Raw genomic sequence first — 25,040 nt, forward strand, 5'->3', positions numbered from 1 at the left:
GTGCTGTCACCGATCAACTGTTGTAAAAAGAAGCGCTGGGAAAGACAGTGATGGAATCGATGCAAGCTAAGGGTCGAATTTGATGGATGCGCAGTTGACGGGTGGCAGACGGGAATAGAGCAAAGAACAGGAATGAGGGGCGAAAAAAGAAAGATAAAAGAAGGACAATTTCATCCACCCATAGCCCCCGAGTGAAAGAGAGATAGCAAGCCCCCAGAGGGAGTGCGCGAAGAGGCGATGTGGAAATGGGGTGGAGCGTGAGGGATGTGAAAACGAAGGCGGTCGATTGTTTGCCGCGGGTCGCGAGAGCAATCGGAGACCACCCCCGATTTTGTAGACATTAGGATATACTACAAGAAAATATTTGAATACTTGATATAATTCATCAAAAATTCATAATCATGGCTTTGGGGCTAGAGGCTACAAATAATGCAAGATATAGATCATAAGGGACATCAAAGATATAGCACATTTGGCCAACGATTTCCCATTACTCGGGGGGAGTAAAGTATCGGTGGAAACGGTCGATCTGTGTCAATCCCAGCTCGACGATGACCCAATGGCAGCTCATCAACAAGCTGGGAAAGCGCACCGTCCAGAAGATCAGGTACCCTTCAGGCAATCCCCCAATGTGTGCCTTGAGATACTCCGGCATGTCGTTGTAGTGGTTGCGCTTGTTGCGCAGAGCACGCAGGAGATCCAACATACGCGACCCGGTGTATTTGCGTTGCTTGCCCAGATTGTCCTTAAAGTCCCGAGGCAACAGCCGCAGGAAATCCATCTCGGGGCCCATCACATCCTCAGCCACGGATTCGAGACACAGGAGAGCATCGGAAGGTGGTTCGCGCGGTTCAAACTCGAAATGGTCTGACACATCGCAAAGGAAGCTGAGTCGGTCTGACGGTGGCCAGAAGAAGGGATGCATCAGGACAGCGCTTGCATCGGGACTAAAAGCCAAGTCAGTGACATCCAGATTAACAAAAAAAAAATCAACAAGAGGGGAACGTACCGCTTGCGTGGATCAAGGGAAACCATCGAGCGGATAAGATCGTCGGCTTCAAAGGCATAGTCGCCCAAACGATTCAGTTCCTCCAGGTCGAACTGTCCTTTGACAATGTTGGCCTCACGCATGAACTTGCCATTCTTATCGAACGGGTGGCTGCCACGGGTCAAGACATAGTAAAACACGCAGCCCAGCGAGAAAATGTCGATGGCTCGCGTGGCGCGACGGTTAGTCTGCGGGTCGACCACAGCGGGCTCAGACGACTCGGTGTGCTGTGACTCAAGCGCCAGGGGGCGGTGTCGTCATCAACCAACAGCTCCGGAGCACGCCAGCCAGACGTGCCGGCAGCATGCGCGGTGGTGGCACGGAAAGAGCTCTGGTTGTCCTCGAGTTTTTTGCATAGGCCAAAATCAGAGATCAGAAGCCTTAGAGATCGTGAGGAGTTGCGGCCTCGGGGCATAGCCACGAGGATATTCTGAGGCTTCAGGTCACGATGCACAATCTTTAGAGAATGCAAGTACCGCACTCCCTGGGTAATCTGTCGCAGGACGTCTGGCATGTCCAGACCACCCTGTACTAATTCAGGATACCCGGACGGTCGCTCAATCACATCCTGCAAAGAGGCAGGACATAGCTCGAGCCCAATGTATAAGAATCCAGTGGCCTGTTCTCGGCAGAAGTACCGGATCACGTTGTGGTGATCGTCGCTCTCCTGTAACAGTCCCACCTCATGGGATGCGATATCGTAAAACTCCATCAGCATGCGCTTAACAGCCACATTCCGCCCATCAAACGAGCCACGGTAGACAACGGTTCCGTGACTACCGTGACCCAGCACAACATCCGTGAAGACTTGGAGTCGACCGATTTGAAGGACGCCATCCATTTCAGTAATCTCGTTGGACACGGTGCGGGTCAGCTGCACATCAGGCTCCAGTCGGGGCTGTGGATTCAACTGATTCACTTGATCCACGGCACGATCAGCTTGCTCTGCTGTGTCGACCTCGGTGCCAGGCTTCTTGCGGCGGCGGTGCGACTTTCCACCTCGCGACCCACGCGCCCGGGCCTTTTTCTTAGGCCTTTCCTGCTCCTCGCCCTCCTCGTCGTCGGGTCCACAAGAGGGTTCGCGAATCTGTACCCGTGAAGAGGTGCCTGGCGGCGGCACACTGTTCTCTCGAGAAGGCCGTGGCGTAGCTTCGCCGTCCGTTTGGGGATCTCCCAGATCCAGGTCGACGGTCACATTAGGAACTCGCCGGGTCGGGGTAGAACTCCGCTTGAGATCTGGGGAGGTTCCCACGAGTGGGGTTGAGGGTGTCGAAAGAGGGGGCTTGTCATTAGAGTTTATGATGTTCTTAATGTCGAGCTTTTGCTTGGCGAGGTCTCGGATATGATGAGAGTTGAAGTAGATGAAAGCGCCGATAAACAACAGGATTAGCGTCACGATAATATCCAACGCATTATCCCAGCTCTTGCGAATGATGGTACTGTGCCGAAGGGCAGGGGGCAGGGCCAACTCCGACGAGCTGCGGAGGACATCTTGGGGTGTGTCGTTGGACGTCTCAGAAGCTGCTGACGCGGCGATCCTTGGGATAGGCGAGCGAAGGACCCTCGGGCCATTCAGGGAATGAACACCAGCCAAGGCATCGCGCTGCTGGCCTGGCGACAGGCTCATGAGCGACTGACCCCGGCGAAAGAAATCCTTGTCATAGCACTGGGCCATAGGAGCACGTCCTGTGACCAAGGGGTAGGTTTCCTCCGACAGGGCATACCAGCCACCTGCATCAGTGCAATCAAGGAACACACGCATGTCACGATCATCCAAAGAACCGTAATCCGGATCCGGTGGCTGGAGCGGCTGCGACAAGAGCACCAGCGGTGTCGAAACATCCGGTGAATCTTTGTTGACAGGACGGGCCACATCAAAGACTCGAGCCACGGGTGATGAGAAACGTTGTGTGTAACGGGGCCGGTCCATGTGGGAATGATCAAATCCCAATACGACTCCGTCGTGCATGCTGTAGATGTGACTCTGATCCATGGTTCGGTGATATTGGCTCTGGAGGTCCATGTCACGGTTGTTCGGCGCCCACTCAGAGTATTTCAGTGTACAGATGGGGTCACCAGTCTCGGTGTTCTGGATGGCCACGGCATACTCGACACGGCCCAGAACCAGAGTACCCGAGGTCGACTCGCAGTCTTCCGCATCCAAGCCCTGCCCATCAACTTTGCGGCACTCTTGGCCAGTCGTAATTGGTCCGCGAGAGCTAAACACTCGCAGAATGCTGCCGGTGCGGGCGTCAATGGTATACAAGGTGGTCTCTTTCCGAGCAGTGTATGTCACAGCAGGATCAATGCCAGAATAGGGAGTTTCGTCCACCAGCTGCTTGACGGTCAGGCCAAGCTTCTGCAAACCGGCCTCGGGGCCGGGGCTGTAGATATAGATGCTGCCATCCTGGCTGGGTTCAACAATCCATAAGAAGTCGTCTTCGGGCTGGGTGTCGTCGAAGCTCGAACGATTGGCACGATGGTAGATACTTTCGACGACGGGGCTGCTGGGGACCTCAAGGGCCCAGCGGGCGGAACCGGTCTTGCGGTCTCGGGCGTGAATGGTTCCGTCGACGGTCGCCAACAGCACAAAATCCTCAACCTCCCAGTCCTGCAAGGACCGCGCATGAAGCGGCGAGGCCAGACCGGCAGTCATGCTGCTGGCCTGGACAGGAGGGGCTCGAACGGCGCGGCCGGAGCCCGCCAGAGCCAGAGTTGCCAGGGCGCTCGCATCGTTGGATTTCACGATGGGGGGAGCGGCTACAGAGGCCGTATCAAGGGTCGATGAGTCTTGTCCGGCTGCGGGGAGCGGCACAGACACACGAGGAGCGGAGCCATGGGGTTCTGGGTGCTGCTGCGGAGCGACCAGGACCGGGAGAAGGAGGAGGGCGACGCTGGCGGGGAGGGTCGACCGGGCGCCCAACAGCCGCCACCGCATTGTGGGAACTTCAGCACTCTGCGAGAGTCGGCTTTAACAGCGAGGAGATACTCGTCTCATGGGTCGACGTCGAGGCCGAGAGAGAGAGAGAGAGAGAGAGAGAGAGAGAGGGAAGGGAGGGTGATTTCGTTCAACGGGTCGAATGACGAGGTGGAGCGAGTCGAGAATCCGGGTAGTTGATCCTCCCCCACCCACAGACAGTCGAGGGGTGGAATGGCTCAACCGGACGACAAGAGATTGATGGGTTGCAAATGCCACCAAACAGATCCAAAATTGGGGGATATGGGGTGGAAGAGAGAGAAGAGTGTCCAAAAGATCAAGGGGGAAGCGAAATTGGAGGCTGACAGCCACCAGGCAGATGGATTGTGTGTCGAGCGTAATACACGTGTACATGTACGGTACCGCCAACAACCAGCCCCTGGACTATGCCGCAGCAGGTACCGGTACCTAGATTCCTGTCTCTTCTAAGTCACATAGGAAACAAAGGCAGTTCCATCCATGGGTTTTTCTTGACCCCTCTCGCAACACTAGATACTCATGGGCATTGATTTTGACGGTTTTTTACAAGACCCTAGCATTGAAACGACTCGGTCACAGCCTAGGATCGACTGACGTGGGAGGATTTGGCCCCCTTCGAATTGTAGAGGCTTCCCGCCAAGGCTCCGGGGTGATCAGCAACCGAGATGCAAAAATCCATCTCCCGGACAGTTGGAGGCCACCGATGTGTATCCAAACGCCGCAAACCCCTTGCTTGAAATGCAGCAATTGCAGCTCCAAAACAACCCCGGAGCAAGCATAAATACAAGAAAGAAAAGAGCTAATCGACACGATCCAAGGGCGTATATGACAACCACAGTGGAACCCACATGGTGTCCTGAGAGAGGTACAGGCAAGAAAACAAAGAAGCCAGTAACATTCAACCACCACGGATCATCCATGTTATGGCCAACATCCAGCCGGTGATAACAATCGCAGTCACAATCCCAGCACCGGCCCGGTCGCTGGTGTTGATATCGTTCAACTGGGGCATTTGGTTATTGGCACCATTGGTACCAGCATTCGGATTGCTCTTGGATATGCCACCGGTCTGAGCAGTGTAAGGGGCCTGGTTCTTGAAGGGAACAAGGACCGAAGTAAATGCACCGAGGCAGCTCATCTGCTGCTCCAGGCCTGAGGTGCCGTCCCAGGTCGGCGCGTACCAGCGAGTTCCGCAATGTTTGCCGTTATCCCCGCCCGAGCACTGGTTGGCAGCGCCTATGGCCGAAGTCTTCAGTTTGGGAAATACTAGGTTAACTGTATGTGGCACGATGGTGGTCATATAGGCAAGCCAAGTGGTAAAGTAGGCCTTGAAGGTAAGTTGATTGCGGTCGCAGAGTTTGCGATCCTCGCAGGTGATTTCGGTGAGGATGTTACCATCGGCCCCATCATAGCCCTTGGTTGGGTAAAACTGGTTGGATGTTTGAAGTAATCCGTCAATGCCGTCCTTCCATTTCTCTGCGGCGCCGTCGGTCTACCGAGGTTAGCAGTATGTTCGTCTCCAGGGATACACTTAAGGGTAAAAGAGCAACATACGTAGTTGTACATGTAGGCGGCACCGCTGATATAGGTAGCATAGTTGTACGTCCATTGGAAGTCACCATGGTCGGTGCATTGCGACTCACAGCTGGTCGTGTCGGCAATATTCCAGTCCTTTTGTTTGAGCAACGGGGTCGAGGCACTCCAGTCCCAGATGCGTTCAGCCCAGGTGGCATAGGTCTCATTGCGGGTGTAGAGGGCCAGACGGGCCGCAAGCTGGAACAGACCGCCGTTGGAGATGGCATTCTTGGTATTGTAGCCATTCTGGTAGGGCCAGATTTGCCAGCGCATTCCACCACGACAGCTGCTGCCATCCCAGCGCGGAGTCTGGGTATTGAACACACCCTGCGCCAGTGACAGCCACGACGGTTCGCCAGCACGCTCGGGAAAGTTGAACTCGGCGGCGGTGATGGCAGCCAAACCCCAGAACACTTGATCGTCGTTCCCCAGATACTGACTGTAGTTGGACGGGAAGAAGTTGTCGTCGCCTTTTTGCCAGTACATGCCATCCTGGATGGCCTGGTTGAACTGGGAGTCGCCGGTCAACCACCAATATGACATAAGGATCATGAACATGGACCCGCCCTCCCACCAGGTGCCGTCGAACTTGCCAGGGATATCCTTCGAGTCACGAGCGTGGTAGTATGTGATCATGTCGGTAGCAACCTGTTTGGCTGCGCTTTTCAAGGAGTCTAGATGTGGATGGTCTGGTTAAACAGTCCCGAGTATTAGTCTGTGGATCAGCATACCTTCATCATCAACGTTGAGATCAAGGGCGAGGACGCCCTGGACGGCAAGAGTGCCGCCCAGAAGGGTAGTCAGCCACTGAAACAATCCCATGAGAGTGCTATGGTCAAAAGACGAGGGAAAGAGCCTACAGCATCGAAGCGAGGGCAGATGGAAGAAGAAGAAGGTGAGAACGGGGAGGCCCAACCAGACCAAGCCACTTGAGAAACAGCCTGGAGCAGGCCGTGCAGGACCAGTATCTACCCGCCTACTTTGTCAAAGGATCACCCTGATTCCGTCCATAGTAGGTTCCTGGTAGGAACGTGGATGTTGCGGATGATGCTATTATTATCTTCTGACTTTGTCTGCTTCACCTCTGGTCCTTGGAGTGGACACCCATGGTTATATATCTTGCCTTAGGTAGACTCCCTGACCCTGGAACATGCACGACCGACTGAAACAGTGTCTTGAGTATACTTCCCATCACCTTTTCTATTTCTCATCGGATAATATCCTCGTTGCAACAATAAAGCATGATCATTCTTGAATATCAAAATGACCAAGCGTGGAATTTGGCTTCGGCCGATCTACATTTAGTCGCCGCGATGACCCACGGGGGGCCGCGGGTAGTTTGTTCTTGACATGGACAACTGGCTGATGCTGGGCATGCAGCAATATACTGCTACCTATGATCATGGACCTGGCGAGATCCCTTCAATCTTGGAATACTGCTGGCCTAGGTTGCTTCGTCGGTTCTTTGTGCCTTTGCCCCTGGCTGCCAAATTCGGTAACAATACAAAACCTTAGTCATCGATTGATAACCCAGGCCGACAGGACTTGTTGCCTCATTTATCAGGCGTGATTGCCGACTATAGTTATGTACCCCGGGAGAAATAACCCGGGGAAATCATGGAATTCGAGATCTATGCCAAATTTTTTTTTTGGTTCCTTCGTAGAGGGGGTACAGGCGAAGAAGTCATCACCCATTGCATCAATCATGTCCATTACATTCGCTCCCGGCGGCGAGGGGCCGCGCGAATAATGTTGTCCACCCGGAGAAGAAGCTAGAAATTCATGTCAGTGTCAAATAAAAGTAGAACATGAACCAGGGGAGAAGAGCTTACCTCGGCGGCTTCCGATGCCGACGAAACCACGGCCTTCTTCAGTTTATAGGCCTCCACCACGCCCAGGTCGCGCATGTCCGCGATGCCGCCACCGGGGGTCAACAGGTCCAGTCCAGAGCTAGTCATGCCGTTGTTAATGGCCTGGCGCAGGCGCGTCACCAGGTCGCTCGAGTCCAAACCAGCGTTGTCGGCCAGGATGGTCGGTAGCTGCTTGAGCGCGTGGGCGAACGAGTCGACTGCCAGCTGCTTCTTGCCCGTCGTGTTTTGCGCCGCCTGCTCCACGGCCTTGGCCATCACCATCTCCGCGCAGCCGCCGCCCAGCGTCACTCGCGGGTCCTTGACTGTCTGCGACAGCACGGCCAGGGCGTCGTGCAGCGAGCGCTCGGCCTCGTCCAGCAGCTGCTCGGTGGCACCGCGCAGCACAATGGTGCATGCCTGACCAGCGGCCACGCCGGAAAACTTGATCAGTGTATCCTCGCCGATGATCACCTCCTCGATCAGGTCACACGAGCCCAGCTTCACCTGGTCAGGGTGCTCAAAGGTCGAGGCGATCTCACCACCCGTCACCAGCGCCAAACGCTCAATGCCGTCGAAGTCGGCGTGCTCGATAGACACGATACCGGCCTCGGTGAAGAGCTGTTCCGGCCAGTTGTAGATTAGCTGACGGTTGACGAAACAGTTGATACCGTGCGACTTGATCCGCTCGACCTTGGCGCGCATCTTCTCCCGCTCAGCCTTCTCCAGGTCGGCCAGCTTGCCTGTCGACTCGACCTTGACCCGCGCACCGAAGATCTTGACCTTGTCCGTGTCCATGGCCGTGTTGGCCACCAGAATCTTGGCATTCTCCAGTCGCTTGGGCTGGTTGACGCCGATCTTCTTATCAAGAATAAAACCCTCGTCCAGGTACGAATCGCTCAGCTTACCACCGGCCTTCTTGATGACCTGGATGTGACTGAGGTCGGTGGATCCCTTGAGTCGCAGAACGGCCTCGCAGGCCAGTCGCGCGAAGTGGTCCCGGTCTTGGGCCAGCACCTTGGAACTGAGGGTCGTGCGTGCGATCGAGTGAAGGTCCTTGCGGAAGGTCTCTTGGTCCTTGGTCCGGTCGACGGCCACAGTCTCGAGAGCGGCGAGAGCAGCTCGGCTAGCTATCCGGTAGCCCTCAATGATGGTCTGGGGGTGAATCTTGCGATCGACGAGCTTCTCGGCCTCCCGCAGCAGTTCGGCGGCCAAGACCGTGACAGATGTTGTGCCATCGCCCACCTCGTCGTCCTGAACCTTAGAGATGTTGACCAGCACCTTTGCCGCAGCGTTATCCAGAGCAATAGACTTCAAGATCGTAGCACCGTCATTCGTCACGAGGATCTGTCCCGTCGACCTGTCCCACTGCCATGTCAGCTCCATCCCGCAGCACATACAATATCGACCCCACGTACGCAGATTGTAAAATCTTGTCCATTCCCTTGGGACCCAGGGTACTCTTCACGAGGTCTCCGACGGCGATGGCACCGACGAAGGCCGACAGACGGGCATTCTCGCCCTTCTCCTCGGTTACGTCGTCGGCAAAGATCTGTGTGGGATTGGCGAATGACGCCTAGGAGGGGCAGAAAAAAAGTCAGCGTGCAACAACCCAGCAACCGGATCAAGAAGCAAGTATACCATTATGACCAGCTCAGGAAGAAACAATCGATCGGAAGATCAAATGTCTCGATATCTGAAGATGGGAAACAACAGCGTCAACAGTGGGGTGGAGGAAGAGGGAAAGGAGAAAAGTCGGGTGGTCCAAGCTTCTGTTCCCATTGGGTGCGGCCATCACCGCCCGCGATGACCTCGCTTTCGCTTTTGCGGATTCCAGCTTCTCCCCCCAATTGCTTGTTCTGCGCGTCGTCTCTTGACAATTCACCATGGCTGATGAAGATACTGCCCCGCCTGTTGCAAACAAACGCTCTCATTCCGCTGTCGAGGCGGACGAGAACGGTGAGTAGCTCTCGCGAAAGGGTTCCCAGCACAGAACACTGCAGATGCTCATTAATGAGATATACAGGCGATGAATCCTCTTCCGACGATGATTTCGGCCCCGCGCTTCCCTCAGAGATAGCGCCCAAGAAGAAGCGTCGAAAGCTGCCATTCGAGAAAGTCTACGTCAATGCGCTCCCGGCCTCGGCGCGGTACTCCAAATCGCTCATGCACAAGGACCAATTGTCTTTTGTGACGGTTGCACCCTTTACGGATTTTGTCATCACCAGTTCAGTGGATGGATTTGTCAAATTCTGGAAGAAAATGGCCGAAGGCATCGAGTTCGTCAAGGAGTTTCGAGCTCACCCAGTTGAGACTCGGGGCACGACCATCAGCGCCGATGGCCGCAGCTTTGCGACGGCAGGAGTGGACAAGACGGTTAAGATCTTTGATGTTATCACTTTTGGTCAGTCAACATACACCCCATGATAATTGTTCATCGACTCATTGACCTCGACCATAGATCTCTTGGCGATGTATACCTTGGAGTTCGTACCGCGATGTGTATGTTGGGTGCATCAGCGCGGCGCATCATTGCCGCTTCTGGCCGTAACGGATGAATCCAGCAGCACCGTTCAGGTCTTCGATGGGCGCGGCGAGAACCCACAACCATTACACACAGTGAAGACGATCCATCGCAGTCCCATTGTCTCAATGTCGTTTAACAGCGCATTCGACTGCGTTATTTCAGCGGACGAGTCGGGGATGATCGAGTACTGGAGGGCCGGCGATGGGTCCTTTGAGAAACCAGACAACGTGTTCGAGCTCAAATCCTCGACCAATTTGTTCGCATTCAAAAAGGCCAAGTCGGTCCCTACAGCTATCACAATCTCGCCGTCGGGCGAGCACTTTGCCACGGTTTCTTTCCCTGATCGACAAGTGCGGGTGTTCGATTTTGCGACAGGAAAGCTCTACCGGACGTACGATGAATCAATAGCAACAATCACGGATATGCAGCAGGCGGGCACGGCGCCGTATCAACTAGATGAAGTGGAATTCGGACGGCGGCTCGGAGTCGAACGGGAGCTTGAGGGCGATGCAATGCGCAACAAGGTCAACGTCACTTTCGACGAGTCGGGTCACTTCATACTGTATGGATCCCTGTACGGGATCAAGTGCATCAACACCTACACCAACCGCGTAGTGCGAGTCTACGGACGTGACGAGCCGTTCCGGGCTCTGAACTTAGCGCTTTACCAGGGCCAACCGCAGCGAAAGGGTGTGATGACAGTGTCCATGGCCGCCAGCAGCAATCCATTACTACAGGAAGCCGAAGAGCGCGACCCGATCCTGATCAGCACGGGGTTCGCCAAGGTACGCTTCTACATGTTCACCAACGAGACAGAAGTATCACGAGCCACCCGCGATGTACAAAATGAGAAGCCCGCGCAAGCAGCCGGGGCCGCACCAAGCACCACGAAAGCCGGCGAGACCGGCACTGCCGCCGTCCTGCACACGACCCTGGGCGATATCCACCTGCGGTTGTATCCCTCGGCAGCGCCCCGCGCCGTCGAGAACTTCGTCACCCACGCCCGCCAGGGCTACTACAACAACACTATCTTCCATCGGGTTATCCGCAAGTTCATGATCCAGGGCGGGGACCCACTCGGCGACGGCACCGGCGGTGAGTCGATCTGGGGCGGCGAGTTTGCAGACGAATTCTCGAGTCTGCGCCATGATAAGCCCTACACGCTGTCCATGGCTAATGCCGGGCCCAACACCAATGGTAGTCAGTTCTTCATCACGACTGAGAAGACTCCCTGGCTCGATAACAAGCATACTGTCTTTGGTCGCGCCGTACAGGGACTGGATGTGGTGCACAAGATTGAGAATGTCAAGACGCACAAGGAGAAGCCCGAGGTTGATGTAAAGATTGTGAGCATTAGCGTCTCATGATTGTGCTTTTTTTTAAAAAAAAACCTTTCTTTTCGTTTTGTTTTGTTTCTCGATCTACGCTACCTGTCGGAAGTTATACACGAGTTTTGAACAGCGCAGAAATTCCAATTCGCATTATGGGACTACATCCACGCGCAGCCCCTTCTCTCTTACGCACTGGCGTCTTACTACACTTGCGGTTTCTGCGTTATAGGTGCAAGGGGATGCAATACAGGTCATCCGGGAGCAAAACGAGAACAGCCGAAAACAGGTACAGCCAGAGCAAACAATTCAAGCAAGATCCTCGTCCCGATATCGATGTCCCATCCCATCATGGTCCGGTCGGGAACCGATGGTAGAACAATGAAATCTAGAGGAATAAAGAGAGATATAGAGAGGGAGATATAGTCCATGACCTAGAATTCCCAAAATTCCACGCACAACAATAAACGCCGAGAAGATGCAACAGATAAGAGTGAGAGTACCAAAGTCCGAGCCGGCACGGTCATTGCAAAACAAAATAAATCTCACATCGACACATCCCACAGACAGACAATATGCAACAGATAGCAACGACGGGGAGGAAACAGCAATTCAACACGCATATCGGGCATGACAGTAGCTAAATCTGGCGGATCTCGATATCGCCCGGGGACTGAGGTACCTTCTGTAGTCGTGAGCGCGACCGGCTAGGCAGGGGTGGAGCTCTAGGCGCTACGTGGGAGCGGGAACTGCTGGCGAAGGACCCGGGGCCGGCACCGCGGGACGGTGCTGAACCCGGAGTAGCCGCCGCGGCGGCCCAGGGCGCAGCCGGGTTGGACCCCGCGCTGGGACTGAGCATGCCCGAGCGGCGGAAGACGTCGCTGCTACTGGTGGCGGTGCTGCCCGCCTGGTACAGGCCAGCTCGCTTGGCGTCGTGGCGGCGCTTGAGCCAGACACCGAGGGCGGCGATGATGCCGAAGCCGACGAAGATGACGATCAACATGATTACCCATTGGTAGTGGCCGCTCCACCTGAAGAGGAAATCAAATCAGTAAAACGATCGGCCAACACAGACACAGCGCTGGGGCGGGGTTGGCGCCCTCAAACTTAACTAACTTACCAAGACTTGTGCTCTTCGGTTGTCGCGTAGGTCTTGCCACTCGAATCCGAGGAACTGGTGCCAGTCGCGCCAGTCGTGGTTGTTGTGGCCGTGGCGGTGTTGGCCTTATCATCGGCAGTGGTCTGGGCCTTGCCGCCCGATTTGCAGTAATTCTTGTACCAGGATGAGAGGAGGGACTGGTCGGAGGAGCTGGTGCAGGAGGAGCAGAGGCTGCCCGAGGATTTCAGCTGGGTCAGCAGAGCCGACTGACAGAAACAAGACACCCAGGCGGACTGGTCGGCGCCCGCGGTACAGCTATCCTGGGCCTGCTTGAGGGTGTCGCAAGATAAGCCACAGGCCGGGAAGGAATCGGAGGCCTGTGTGGGGATCAGGTTCTTGTCGGCGGCTCGGGTTGTGGCGAACAGCGACAAAAGACCGAGGAGGACCAGTAGCCCGCGCCATGTCGAGATTGTCATGGTGTATCAAATTACAGCGAAGAGCGAACGATCGGAAAACGTTGGGATTCAAATGGACTCGTTTTCTGGGGGGGTTTTGGGTCCGGGAGATTCCCGCGATCGGTTGAGACCCTGAGACGAGGAATTTAACGATGGACCAGGGAGATTTCCAGAATGAAATGAATCAGTGACAGGCCATATTGGAATTCGCGAACAATCGAGGAAATGGAAGAAATGGAAGAAATGGAAGAAAAAAGAAAAAAAGAAAAAAGAAAAGAGAAAAGAGGAAGAGGGGGAAAAGGAAAAAGAAGTTTTGGGGCCGAATGCGGGCCCTGAAAATGGCCAGGCCTAATTATTGAAAGGTGGATCGCGGTCTACCGCGGATGGCTGGATGTTCTTGGATTCTAGGATTCTGGGATCTCTCGTCCATATTATTTCTTGATCGCATTCGTCGTACCGTTTGCAGAATATGCCCCCCTCAATCTTCAGAGAGATGTCAGGAACCCAAGTCATGTCTCATGTTTCTCATGTTTCTCTGGAGAGCCCTTTTCAAGCTCAAGCGAAACAATGAAGAGGCTCCAGCCCTGAATGCAGTAAGGATTGGCCCACGTTGGGCGTTGAGGCTGTAAGGGGCAGCTGGGCTGATCTCGGTTGATCCGGGGTGTTCGATCGGGGCCTGAACGGCGGCCTTATTTTCTTTTCTTTCGACTTCTTTTCTTTCTCGCTTCTCCTATCTTTCTCTCCAGCCGACTGCCATGCTACCCACGGAATTATTCTGCTTATTTTTAGTTCTCTCGTGCTAATCTCCGGCCTCAATCAACCCCAAACGTGGGCCCACTGCGATCGGCATGGGGACCACGAGTGAGACCAAATAGATCAATCATCTAAATCATCTCAACCATCAGGATCAAAAATTTAGCTGCACAGAACTGGGCATAATTCAATATATTAATTTATACCTAGGGTATATATGACTGCTGGCCACTTCCGTGGAACGCCTCGGACACCACTTCCGACCTGGTGACTGCGGCCGATCGTCATGATGTCTGGGAGACATATATATATATATATACAAAATACTCATTCCCGAGTCTCAACTGCCCGCTGAGCCTGGTATGAGACACCATGGCCAAGACGGTCGAGTTCAACGTCTTCCGCGGCTCCGAGCGCGGCGATATCGTCCCCGACACAACCCGACGCACCCTCGACCCCGGCGAGGTCTTCGTCGAGATCTCGCACGCGGGGCTCTGCGGCACGGATCGCCTTTTCAAGACCCAGACGATTGTCCTGGGACACGAGGGCGCGGGCACCGTGCGGGACGTGGGCAGCGCGGTCGAGCACTTCCATGTCGGGGATAAGGTTGGGTTCGGATGGGTGCAGAAAGTGTGTGGCCACTGCGACTACTGTATTACAGGTAGGTTGAACTTTGGTTATCCTGGAGCTGTCTTCGTGATATTCATCGTGAGTAGACAAGGACCAGTACTGCACTCACCGCGAGCAGTACGGCACGCATGCCTTCGAGATCGGCGCCTTCGCCACCCACGCCGTCTGGCACCAGAGCATGCTGGTCAAGCTGCCTGCCGGACTAGAGTGCGAGTACGCCGCGCCGCTGATGTGCGGCGGTGCCACGGTTTGGAGCGCGTTGACCTCGGACGGAATCCAACCGGGGGACCGGGTCGGCATCGCGGGCATCGGCGGACTCGGGCACATGGCCATTCAGTTTGCCGCGACGCTCGGCTGCGACGTCGTGGCGTTTTCGAGCAGCGCCGCCAAACGCGACGAGGCCACGGCCTTGGGCGCGAAGGAATTCCATCTGCTGCAGCACGGGTCGCTCAAGGCGCTCGCGGCACCGGTCAAGCATCTGCTGTGGTGCGGGAGTGCTCCTCCAGATCTCAGCAAGTCAGTTCTTCTCCGTTTCTCTTTAGATCATTTCACCCTCGACTCTCGATCAAAGTGGGCGAGGATATCAGTAACGCTTTTTTTTTTTTTTTTTTTTTCTAGAACGATTCCTCTCGTTGCAGCCGATGGCACCATCCACCTCCTGACAGCCAGCGATCAGTCCATTCCCGTGCCCGTGCTACCGCTAATCGCCAACGGCATCCGACTGCAAGGCTCGGCCGTGGCGTCGCGGTTGGCCGTGCGACGGATGCTGCGCTTTGTGACGCTGCACGGGATCCGGCCGATCATCATGAGCTGGCCGATGACGATAGACGGCATCCAGGCGGCGTTCCAGACGCTGGACGAGGGCAAGATGCGGTATCGTGGGGTGTTGGTGGGCCAGCGGCATTTGATGGGGAAGCCGGCGGTGGAGATCAAAAAGTAGCGTAGTGTAGCCAATGGATTGCTATCTCTGTTTCCTTCCTCTCTTCTCTCTTCGTTAACCACACCACTTCTCCTACCACGTCATGTCATCTCCCGCAGCCACCGACATGCCATCCCGCCAGCTCCTCGCCTCTCTATGTAATTCCCTCGTCAATGTCCGCTGGTCCCTGACCCGCACTCTCCGCAGTGAAAACCCACTCGACCTGAACGGCGAACTGCGGGGCACAGCCACCTTCATCCCACAACATAATAACAATAACAGTGCCTCGCGCGACCGCGACTGGCTCTATTGCGAAGAAGGCGAGATCCCGACCTCGGTCGGTGGCGCAGCCGGCCTGCGCTGGACGAAAAAGTACATCTGGCGACTGGCCGAGACGGGGCGAGTGAGCGTGTGGTTTGTGAAAGTCGCCCCTGGTCCGGAGGAAGCAGATTACCTGTTCCATGACTTCGACTTCCTCGGAGCTGCTTCGGCCCCCTCTACCGGCGACGATTCTACTGAGTATGTCGCCCCGCCGACACCGCCAACCGTCACGGCGACGGGTCCTGAGACGACCGTGTTGGTGGCGCGCGGGAGCCACCTCTGCATTAATGATATGTACCGCACGGCGTATGCGTTTCGCGTGCACCCAGAGACGGGAGAGGTTCTGAGCTGGGCGAGTCGGCATGTGGTGCAGGGCCCGAAGAAGGAGCAGGACATTGTGAATCGCTACGAGCGGGGCGCGTGAAGGACATCTGAGCGCAACGAGCAATGCTCCACGATATACCTACGAGGAACGTGCATCCACGGCTGAAAGGATCAAGATCGCATTTATATATTCTCGCTTCGCCTCTACATTCCCGTCGCCGTCACCCAACTCCACTTTCACAGGGTATATGTAAAGTCCGGCCGCTGGTCACCCAACATCTCGATCTCACTCTGGTCGAGACCCTCGATCAAGCGATCCCGGTCCCCGCGACGACGCTTGCGGTTCTCGCGCCGCAGCAAGAAATACTGCACGACCGAACCACCGAACAGAAACAGGACCAGATAGCTCAGCACGACGCCGTGCCCAGGGTAGAATTCCGGAGCGTCTTGGTCGCGGTAGATGTTGGACGAGACGATACCGTTGAGATTGCCCCAGCCGATGATGAAGCCGAGGGATACGCCGCGTTTGTAGACACCTATTGGATGGAGTCAGCTATGGGTCTGGATGCATGCAGACAAAAACAGAAAAAAAGAAAAGAAAAGAAAAGAAATAGTGTATCGCGCACCCTCGGTGTTGTTACTGGCCCAGGAGATGGTGTTGGAAATGGCTGGGTAGATGCCCATGGCGCCTAGGAACGTCCCCGCGTAGCGTGCACCGGCCGATTTGCAGCCCAGCAGCATGGCAAAGCCTACGATGCCGATTATGGAGACGAGGATGTTGCAGATGCCGCGCTGGCGCGTGCGGTCGGCGATAAAGCCCACAACGACCGTCAGGATGGCGGCGGCCGCGTACGGGGGCACGCTCAGCAGCTGCGCGCGAATGGAGCTGTATCCTATAGTACCAAGTCAGCGACGAAACATCCCCACAAAGTCGGGGTCGAAGAGTACGGAATGGAGTAGTACCCTATAAATAGCAAGTCAGTACCGTTTCCCCAGCACCCATCCAGACGAGATGACCAACTTACTAGTTGACTGATGATAGTGGGCACAAAGAGCGAAAACGCATAAAGCGAGCCATCCGCCCCCATATAGATAATAGCCCCAGTATAGGTCTTCCAATCCTTCACACTCGCCCAGAAATACGACATCTTAAACTCCTCATGCTCCGCACTCGACTGCTGATCCGCCGCAAGACGGCGCAACACCCGAGCCCGATCAGCCTCGGACAAGAACCGCGCCTGGTCCGGGAAGTCATAGACACACCAGAAAGAGGCGACGCCAATTAGCACGGTGGCTAGCCCTTCCAGAATGAAAATCCACGACCAGCCGGCCTTGCCGCCGACGCCGTCCATCTTGGCGATGGCGGCGGCCAGGAGGCCACCAAAGGAGCCGGCGAGCGCAGCTGCTGAGAAGAAGATGGCCATGCGCACGCCGAACTCGGCGCGCTTGTACCAGCATGACAGGAAGTAGCCGACGCCCGGGAAAAGGCCTGCTTCTGACAGACCAAGGAACCAGCGCACGGCCATTAGGCCTGCATAGTTGTGGACGAGGCCCATGCAGGTCATGCAGATGCCCTGGATTATTTTGTTAATTTAGCTTTGCACTCCGAATTTAAATTCTCTAATAATTGACCTTGCTACTTACCCATGCGATCATGATCAATGGGATGAAGATGCTGGGCCGCAGCCGCTTGAGCAGGATGTTGGTCAACGGCTCGAAGACCGAGTACGACACAAAGAAAATGGTCAGCGTGGCATTGAACTGGGCGTCGCTCAGGGACAAGTCCTTTTTCAGCCCGACGATTTTCGCATTGCCGATGTTGGTTCTTTTGCGCGCGTTAGTATACGATGCGTCTCCCGTCGCAATTTCACCACAGTATTTGTTGCTTCTTACCGGTCGAGAAACGAGACGAGATAGAGCAGACTGAGCCATGGCACGAGTCGGATATCGAGCTTCCATAGAAGCTGGCGATCCTAGAAATAGAATAGTTCGCGGTAAGTGCCTCTTCCAAGTTTATACAAAGACAACCAGGCCAAAATCCAGTTGAATCCAGGGATGCGCGTACGATTTTCGCCTTCTCTTCGTCACTTAACCCTGCGTCCGGGTCTTCGAGACCTGCTGGAAATTTCACCGGCGCAAATGCATCGGGATCTTTCTCCAGGTCCGAATGGCGCGACACATTGTCTGCCGAAGGCTTCTCGTCGGTCGAGAGAGTCATAATGCACGCAGACGAGAGAAGAGAGCTTGCGCAGGGGTAAGAGACAATTGCACGACACAGACCAAAAATCCCCTCTTGCTGTATAACCGAAAGAAACAGGGATCCGAGGGAAACAGAGAGAGAGAGAGAGAAAGGGGAAAGCGGGCTTATAAATCGGCGTTGTGAACTCTCCAGGGCTGCAAAAGCCGGGACTCGAAGCTTGCCTTCCCCGCGCGGGCGATGATTGGCGCGGGCATCCGGGGACGGGGATATGCTCAAAGTTAAGCCGAAGGAGTGCATGATCATCGTGCGATCGGCATGCTGGAGATACGATTACGGCTCGGGGCTGCTGCAGAGCTGGCGGAGCGGGGCTGGAACTAGTGCTAGGAGGCGATTTTTATTGAAATTACGTGCATAATAGTTACTTCTAAAAAGAAAAGAAAAGGAGAGGAGAGAAATAGAATCATATCTGCTATGAAATCGAACCCCGCAAATCTGCAGACCGAATCCCGGGGAACGTTGGGTTTAGGGCAAGTCCGGGTACCAGCGGGGTATCTCCACTATGCGGGGCCCGCGATAAGTGACCAACAAGTGACCTTGTTACTGCGCAACCCTCTGCAAGATATCACGAATGTTGAAATTGAAGTGAAAAAAAATGAATGTGCTCATTGTCATCGAGATCGTGAAGAAAAAGTAGATACAACTTGGACCGTTGGCAAAAACAAGCCAGACCTCACGCCGTGGGGTACAATGCGAAGGAGAAATGGCAAACCAAATACTTTAGAATGTCCGTTCGATGTTCACTCCTCATTGCAGGGATCCGAGTCAAACCGAACCACACAGCCCTGGAAAAGCGGTCGAGAGGTCAAAATGGCCTGCGCCCGTGCCGCCATCGGAATCGAATAGAAGCGAAGAGTGAGTTCCCCCGAGTTGACTTTTTCGTGAATGCACTCAAGGTTCGAATAACAAAGGTTCTTCGACAACACGGCCTGGACCTCATGCACCAGAGTCGAACGAGTGTGGAGCACAACCAAGCTGCGAGTATGACCATGAGATCTGATCTGCTTTGCCATCGAAGGGCTCAGAGGATAGGTCGGCGTGCAAATCGGAAACACTTGCACTGGAGTGGTGCCGACATAGAATCCATCTTCAATGACGTGGCGGATGAAATTGAAAGCCCCGGTCTGGTACACGAAAGTGATGAGTGCAGTGGGTGAACCAGTGATGCGAGTGGTGTTGAGCAAAGACGCCGAGTAGATCAGACCGCCACGAATTGAAGCAAGGACCTGGGTCAGTGTGACGTGCAGTGGGAGACCCTCAATTTTGACGGCCCGGTAAATGTCTTGGTCGTCGGGGCCCGGGATGTAACGGTTGCCATACAGAAAAAATGCGGTGTCTACCATCGGCGGGCGAGGGAAACAATTTAGAGCACGACCAGCCTGAACGCGTGCCTCTGTAGAACCATCGAAAACGCTCCCATCGCCAGTAGCCCACCGCAGCCAGTTGGCCCGGGTGTCCCCAGTCTCGGTGGGGGCACTATCGATCGCAGATTCGCTCTTGGGGGTTTCCTCCTCGTCACTGCCTTCGTGGATCAGTTGAAGGGGCGATCCCTAATGTATGATTAGTTCTCTGCTGGCTGGTCCACTGGTGTGATGATTGGACGATCTCTTTCATACATACCTGTCGGATCACAGGGTCCACATCGACCAGGATCTTGGGGTTGACAGGGCTAATGTGAGCAGTTAGCACAATGGAAATTCAAGACTACCCTCTCTGGAAGTGGCACACCCAAGGCTGGAGAAGAAGGAAATAACATACCACTGTGGCTTGAGTGTCGGGATCTTGATCTCATCCACGTTCGTGTCCAGGAGTGTCATGTCCTTATTCTCCATGGCACAAGAATGAAAGACAGCGGTCGGATGAGGACCGTCTGATACGGGATCGGAGGAGATGGGGATGGGATCAAAGGGCGGGCTAGGAAGAGCAGTGGAGATGGGGGGAATGGAGGGACGGTAAGAGCAGAGCTTGCGGACAAGGAGAGCTGAAAGAAGCAGGCAGAAGAGGGAACTGCCCAGAAGAGAAAGCGTGATGCTGTCCATGATCACGTGCAGGATGTTGATAGACACGATGGAAATCAAATGAAGAATAGTTTGCTGTCGGTCTCAGGACACACCTGGGCACAGCTGATGCATCAATCTTCCTTTTGACCACAGACAGCCGAACGTTGACGAGAAACGGGTAAGTAACGGCTAAATGATGGCCAGGTAACGTGACAGGCTCCTAGGATTTTGATATCGAAGGCACAGAACGTGAATGATAACCCGACCTTAGCAAGGCTCTGCAGGTCTAACCGAGGAACTGCCCTTCAGCCAGTGCGACCCAGGGTAGGTTCGTGTCCCAGCACCGCTGGATCAATTGACGAGCATTCTGAATCTGATGAACATAGCGTTAATTTGATTCGAGCAAACCGAGAACCAATACGAAAAACCCACCTGCTTCATGCCCGATTTCTCTAAGACCAGAAACCGATCCAATAGCCTGGCTCTCTGTACGGGGTCCCGAGACTCGCAACCGGCTGTGAACAAAGGGAACAGAGAACAAACCTCCGTGGATGCTCCGGGACGCATCTGCCCCAAAGCATCGATGAGCTTGCAAAAGGCATCTTTGACTGCAAAGGATTTGGGAGGAGACCCCAGCACCCTTCGGTGTAGGTGCAGTAACCCTGCATACCGGAACGCCTGCTCTATGGCCATCATATCCACGGCCTCTACACCTTTGTGATGGGTCGGGTTGATGTGGGCGCGCTCACTAAGATCGTCAATATCGCTAAGAACCGCCTGGGCTTCCATGACCATGTCTGCAGAAGGGTGCCAGTCTGGCCGGAAATTCCCCAATTCATCAAAGCGCTGATTGTCGCATTGCTGGACAAGTCGCGCAAGCCTAATGAGGAACACTCCTGTTTGCGAGGTGAATCCCATGAAGCAATCTATGCCAAACTCGTCGTGGCCACCAGGAGGACGGCAACCCATCACAATGGAATGATACAGCATCAATGGGGGCCCGGTTTGGCGACAGGATAGGGCTCCCATCGTGTCGATATAGCCCAACCACCGCGCGAAAAACGCCCCGATTCGGTTGCCAGGACGTGGCAAACTATCACTCCGCGCAAGGAACAAGCCACGGGCGAGTTTGAGATGGCTTTGCCATGTGATGGGGACCTCGAATGTCCCCGGGGAGACGATTTTCAAGGACACAAGCAAGATGGCTGTGGCTAAATGACTATCCGTGATGTTTTCATGGGATGCTTCCAATGCCACACGCAGGGTGGGGAAAACATCGCGGACCCAGTGCGCAATGCGAGTGGCCGGCTCAGGATGCCCTAGATACCGGGCACGATGGCTAGCGGAGTAAGCCAACAATAAATTGAGCAAGTTGGAGTCGCCAACGGCCACTTTTTCAGTCAGCACCGGTACAGGCCAAAGACACATCAGAACTTACTTGACGGCAAGACTGAGATGAATGGATTGTCGTCACAGTCATGCGGAACCAGCATTCGGGACGTATGGTCGAGGAAATGATGGAAATACATCAAATTGATCGGGTTCTCCAGCAACGACGATGGAAGTGGAGACAAATATCGTGGAATGTTGATTGGCACTGGCGACGAATAATACTCGGTATAACCGGGTGTTGGTATTTCAAATGCAGGCCACGGCACCCCCGGATTTAGCTTCTCTTCATTCCGCCACCGAGAGCTGATTAAATCCAAGGCATAGTTGATATCAATGGCTGCATGGTCATTGTTCAATGTCATGTCTTGGTCCGGGCGCCCGCAATCTAACCCATAATTGTCGGTCACGCTGGTGAGATATGCCTTCCATCTGCTCTGGGCTGCAGAGGAATCGATTGCATGTTCATTTTCGGCATCCTGAATCGATTCGCCAAGTTGATGATCTGTCGGCCCTATGACCCTGGTAGCTCCAGTGGTCTTTGGGGACGAGGCAGGACTGTTTATCAAGCTTGAGATGTCATGGGGGCGAACTGAAAAAGAAGATATTCCTGGGGTACCGAGAGAGCGATGAGAATGGCCAGCTTGGCTCCCCATGCCACCCACCGCGATGTCTAAACCAGTATCACCCTGTAAAGGGGTTTCAGGTTTGGTGAATTGGTCCTCACTTTGGCTCTGATGCACGGATGAATCAGATAGGCGATTGGATGCATGAATAGAGTGACGAAGAAAGGATTCCGGCCGAGACACAGAATTGGCGTGGAAGTTAAATGACAGGTCTTCCAATATTGTTTGATTGGAAAAATATTGAAACGGGCCCCTGGAAGAAGTCGAAGTCGCCATAGGAGGTGTCTGTTCCGCCCAAGTCGAAGCAAATTGAATTTCCAGTTGTGACGGTGAGGTCACCGAGCCAGATCCAGAGCGAGGCCTGGGCGAGTCAAAAAGGGCCTCCGGGGCTGGCGTGCTTGGGGAGATTGTCGCTGGGGAGGTCAGATCCCTAGGTCGAGATTTTATAAACCCATCGGTTGGACTCCCTGAAGTGAGCAAAGTTCCTCCTTGCTTACCTGACTGGGGATTTCGGGATTCAACAGCTGGTTGCTTCATTCGGCCTCCCCAGTTCAACCGGATGCTATAATCGCATGGCTCGCCTTGCCGTTGGCAATTGAGGCAAGCCGGTTTTTCCTCACCACTACCAAAGTCAGCACTATTGAACCAATGGTATATGATGTCAGTATGTTCTCCTACCATTTGACCTTCCGGGCTTTGCATGGCCTGGTTCATTTGCGAATTAGCCGCAGGCCGGTGTACACCAGTCAAGCTGAGGAACTCACCAACATCCTTTCCGGCTCCGCCGCCTAGGCTCTGGGGCACCAGGTCTTCTTGGGCGAGGCATTTGCACCTCGACAAAGATCAGGGAGACTTCGAGGTTCAGAAACTAGTATACAGCGATCGAAGCAAGACTCGAGAAACCTCGAGAATGTGATGCACTGTACAGCCGCCATATAGATGTGACGCAGCAAGCCCCGAAACGCGTTAATTAAAACCGTTCTCAAGGCGTGGAAAGCTCGCAATTGACTCTCTTTCTGCGTCGCGAACCGTGTTGTCCCCAGGTAGCAACGAAACGATAATCGACCAAACACCCACACCTAACGTACAAGCACATCGAGGTGTGGGAGGGATATATGCCAAAGATAGGAGCCCTGCTGCAGGAGCAGCTGCTGTTGAATGTGCAAAAAAAGAGGCAAAAATCGAGAATTGCAAGCTGTGACGATCGTGACGATCCCAACTGTCAAAATAAGGTGTTAGCATGAAGCCAGAAGTTGGCTAATGGCCCTAATATGGTATTCTTTTACTAACCTTGCCAGGATCACACCGAGCACAAAGAGGAACAGCTCACAAAGTCACATCCAACGTGGAAAATGTTCACTTGGAGACAATGCGAGAAGTGTGGGGAAGAAGCTTGATCAGGCCCCAGGGCTAGATAAGAGCCGATTTATCCGGATGAATAGTTACGCCACCACCCGGACCGGCAAGCCGCGGCAGCCCGAGCAAGATCACGTGTCTACGTCATAGCAGTCTGTGTCTACGAAGGTCGGGGGTTGTTCCTCGCTGTCATTGGCGAAGAAATCCCTGCGTTCCTGAAGATTTCGACTATCCGACTCCGTCGAAGCTTAGATTCTGTGTGCCCCGAGAATGTCTCAATCTCTCATCCAGAAGCACCCACTTCAGCGGTTGCCCAGTCCCTCCCGTGGGATCTCTGCCCTGGTCCATGTAAGAAGCAGCTTGTCCCATGGTCATGCCAACCCTGGATACTGCAGATCTGGGTCTAACCATTATTTTCTGTCAGGTGTTGGGTCTTGCTAGCTTCATATGGTCTTTCAAATTGTACGAATTCTGTTCCTGAGCACGAGGACTGAGCTCCGTGTTTCAATTCTCCGACACCGTGCAATGCTTGCTGACTTGAACTCAAAAAGCATGGATGATAACCCTAATCGGGCGTAAGTGATTTTGTGTCTTGGCTCAAGAATACCCATGGCTGACAATTTCTACTAGTAATGAGGCTTACGGCTGGCATTTCCAATACCTGACCGTGATCGGGTTGACTTTGTCCACGTTGACCTTCATTACTGCGGTGCTGGCAGATATCACTCTGTCTCGGCGGCTGTTTTTAATCAAAAACCTTCTGTCGGTCTGTAGTGCTCCTATGGAGGTCCTCATCAGTGTACTCTATTGGGGTCTCCGCATGGTAGGTGATTTGATCCCTTTAGGATATTGTCTCATCTAACGTAAAATCATCAGATTGACGAGCGTTTGGTGGTCCCTGATTGGGCTGTGATTCCCCTCCATGCCGGTAGGTCTAGAACCATGACTTTTCCCTAGGTATCCTCAAGGTGTCTTGCTGATATCAGTCAACAGACATCAGCTTCCATGCAATTCCATCTATTGTGATGCTTTTGGATTTGTTGTTTCTGTCCCCGCCTTGGACTATTACTGCTTTGCCATCGTTGGGACTGTCTGGGTCAATTGCTTTTGGATATTGGTTCTGGGTTGAAAGATGTTTCAAGTACAACGGATGGTGGGTTGAAGTTCAAACTATGCCCCGAGTCCCCACTGACCTGCCTAGGTATCCGTATCCCATTTTTGAGCAGCTGCCCACTCCTGGTAGGATTGTCCTTTTCACGCTGAGTGCCGTCGTGATGGCACTGAGTACGGCCACTCTCAAGTGGCTGTATGGCCGCGTTAATGGATTCGGGCTTTCCGTTCCGCCCCAGTCTCGTGCTGGTGATATCAAAAGGAAAGAAGGACTGTGAATCCTCCATTTAGCCGAGAGTTGACAACCCTATCTTTCGATGGTTTCGCCATCCAAGGGACTGTTTGGACCAGCTAAAGGGGATTTCTTTCTTGGGGAAGCATTGGAACCATGGACAGAAGGTGGATTCAAACGATATATACACGATTTGCATAGCATTTTTGCATTTCGGCGATTATATTTTCGGTGTCTAAATTTCGGGATACAAGGAGAGGATTTCGAAGCGAGTACATATTCAATCAT

General features: G+C 54.1%; 11 protein-coding genes across 11 annotated transcripts; 4 read left to right on the forward strand and 7 right to left on the reverse strand.

Annotated features, from left to right (window-relative positions):
- Positions 1-490: 490 nt before the first annotated feature.
- Positions 491-3,986, reverse strand: ireA (bifunctional endoribonuclease/protein kinase IRE1; the record flags this gene model as incomplete). The annotated part of the gene is made up of 3 exons (XM_056651688.1): positions 491-947; positions 1,010-1,275; positions 1,314-3,986. The coding sequence occupies 3 exons, from the start codon at positions 3,984-3,986 to the stop codon at positions 491-493; spliced, it is 3,396 nt and encodes a 1,131-aa protein (XP_056516538.1).
- A 916-nt stretch (positions 3,987-4,902) lies between these two features.
- On the reverse strand, positions 4,903-6,401 carry NUU61_001107 (glycoside hydrolase family 76 protein; the record flags this gene model as incomplete). Its single annotated transcript, XM_056651689.1, has 3 exons — positions 4,903-5,496; positions 5,559-6,253; positions 6,311-6,401. 3 exons carry the CDS (start codon positions 6,399-6,401, stop codon positions 4,903-4,905), a joined length of 1,380 nt encoding a protein of 459 aa, XP_056516539.1.
- An 890-nt stretch (positions 6,402-7,291) lies between these two features.
- NUU61_001108 (chaperonin-containing T-complex subunit CCT2) lies at positions 7,292-9,070 on the reverse strand (the record flags this gene model as incomplete). The annotated part of the gene is made up of 4 exons (XM_056651690.1): positions 7,292-7,351; positions 7,412-8,794; positions 8,841-9,002; positions 9,047-9,070. 4 exons carry the CDS (start codon positions 9,068-9,070, stop codon positions 7,292-7,294), a joined length of 1,629 nt encoding a protein of 542 aa, XP_056516540.1.
- Positions 9,071-9,312: 242 nt separating this feature from the next.
- NUU61_001109 (WD40 repeat domain-containing peptidylprolyl isomerase) lies at positions 9,313-11,320 on the forward strand (the record flags this gene model as incomplete). Its single annotated transcript, XM_056651691.1, has 3 exons — positions 9,313-9,385; positions 9,453-9,830; positions 9,888-11,320. The coding sequence occupies 3 exons, from the start codon at positions 9,313-9,315 to the stop codon at positions 11,318-11,320; spliced, it is 1,884 nt and encodes a 627-aa protein (XP_056516541.1).
- A 601-nt stretch (positions 11,321-11,921) lies between these two features.
- On the reverse strand, positions 11,922-12,856 carry NUU61_001110 (uncharacterized protein; the record flags this gene model as incomplete). The annotated part of the gene is made up of 2 exons (XM_056651692.1): positions 11,922-12,312; positions 12,402-12,856. 2 exons carry the CDS (start codon positions 12,854-12,856, stop codon positions 11,922-11,924), a joined length of 846 nt encoding a protein of 281 aa, XP_056516542.1.
- A 1,104-nt stretch (positions 12,857-13,960) lies between these two features.
- Positions 13,961-15,158, forward strand: NUU61_001111 (NAD(P)-dependent alcohol dehydrogenase; the record flags this gene model as incomplete). Its single annotated transcript, XM_056651693.1, has 3 exons — positions 13,961-14,249; positions 14,305-14,734; positions 14,837-15,158. The coding sequence occupies 3 exons, from the start codon at positions 13,961-13,963 to the stop codon at positions 15,156-15,158; spliced, it is 1,041 nt and encodes a 346-aa protein (XP_056516543.1).
- Positions 15,159-15,240: 82 nt separating this feature from the next.
- NUU61_001112 (uncharacterized protein) lies at positions 15,241-15,882 on the forward strand (the record flags this gene model as incomplete). The annotated part of the gene is made up of 1 exon (XM_056651694.1): positions 15,241-15,882. One exon carries the CDS (start codon positions 15,241-15,243, stop codon positions 15,880-15,882), a length of 642 nt encoding a protein of 213 aa, XP_056516544.1.
- A 137-nt stretch (positions 15,883-16,019) lies between these two features.
- NUU61_001113 (uncharacterized protein) lies at positions 16,020-18,000 on the reverse strand (the record flags this gene model as incomplete). The annotated part of the gene is made up of 7 exons (XM_056651695.1): positions 16,020-16,318; positions 16,409-16,675; positions 16,731-16,746; positions 16,808-17,356; positions 17,427-17,607; positions 17,676-17,755; positions 17,848-18,000. The coding sequence occupies 7 exons, from the start codon at positions 17,998-18,000 to the stop codon at positions 16,020-16,022; spliced, it is 1,545 nt and encodes a 514-aa protein (XP_056516545.1).
- A 779-nt stretch (positions 18,001-18,779) lies between these two features.
- NUU61_001114 (uncharacterized protein) lies at positions 18,780-20,078 on the reverse strand (the record flags this gene model as incomplete). The annotated part of the gene is made up of 3 exons (XM_056651696.1): positions 18,780-19,589; positions 19,660-19,708; positions 19,798-20,078. 3 exons carry the CDS (start codon positions 20,076-20,078, stop codon positions 18,780-18,782), a joined length of 1,140 nt encoding a protein of 379 aa, XP_056516546.1.
- Positions 20,079-20,325: 247 nt separating this feature from the next.
- On the reverse strand, positions 20,326-22,768 carry NUU61_001115 (fungal specific transcription factor domain-containing protein; the record flags this gene model as incomplete). The annotated part of the gene is made up of 3 exons (XM_056651697.1): positions 20,326-20,412; positions 20,472-21,430; positions 21,478-22,768. 3 exons carry the CDS (start codon positions 22,766-22,768, stop codon positions 20,326-20,328), a joined length of 2,337 nt encoding a protein of 778 aa, XP_056516547.1.
- Positions 22,769-23,935: 1,167 nt separating this feature from the next.
- On the forward strand, positions 23,936-24,798 carry NUU61_001116 (androgen-induced gene 1 family protein; the record flags this gene model as incomplete). Its single annotated transcript, XM_056651698.1, has 4 exons — positions 23,936-23,985; positions 24,041-24,233; positions 24,287-24,338; positions 24,404-24,798. 4 exons carry the CDS (start codon positions 23,936-23,938, stop codon positions 24,796-24,798), a joined length of 690 nt encoding a protein of 229 aa, XP_056516548.1.
- Between the last annotated feature and the right edge of the window lie 242 nt (positions 24,799-25,040).

Source organism: Penicillium alfredii (genome assembly GCF_028826965.1).
Source record: "Penicillium alfredii strain IBT 34128 chromosome Unknown utg000001l_segment0_segment0, whole genome shotgun sequence".
NCBI classification, from domain to species: domain Eukaryota; kingdom Fungi; phylum Ascomycota; class Eurotiomycetes; order Eurotiales; family Aspergillaceae; genus Penicillium; species Penicillium alfredii.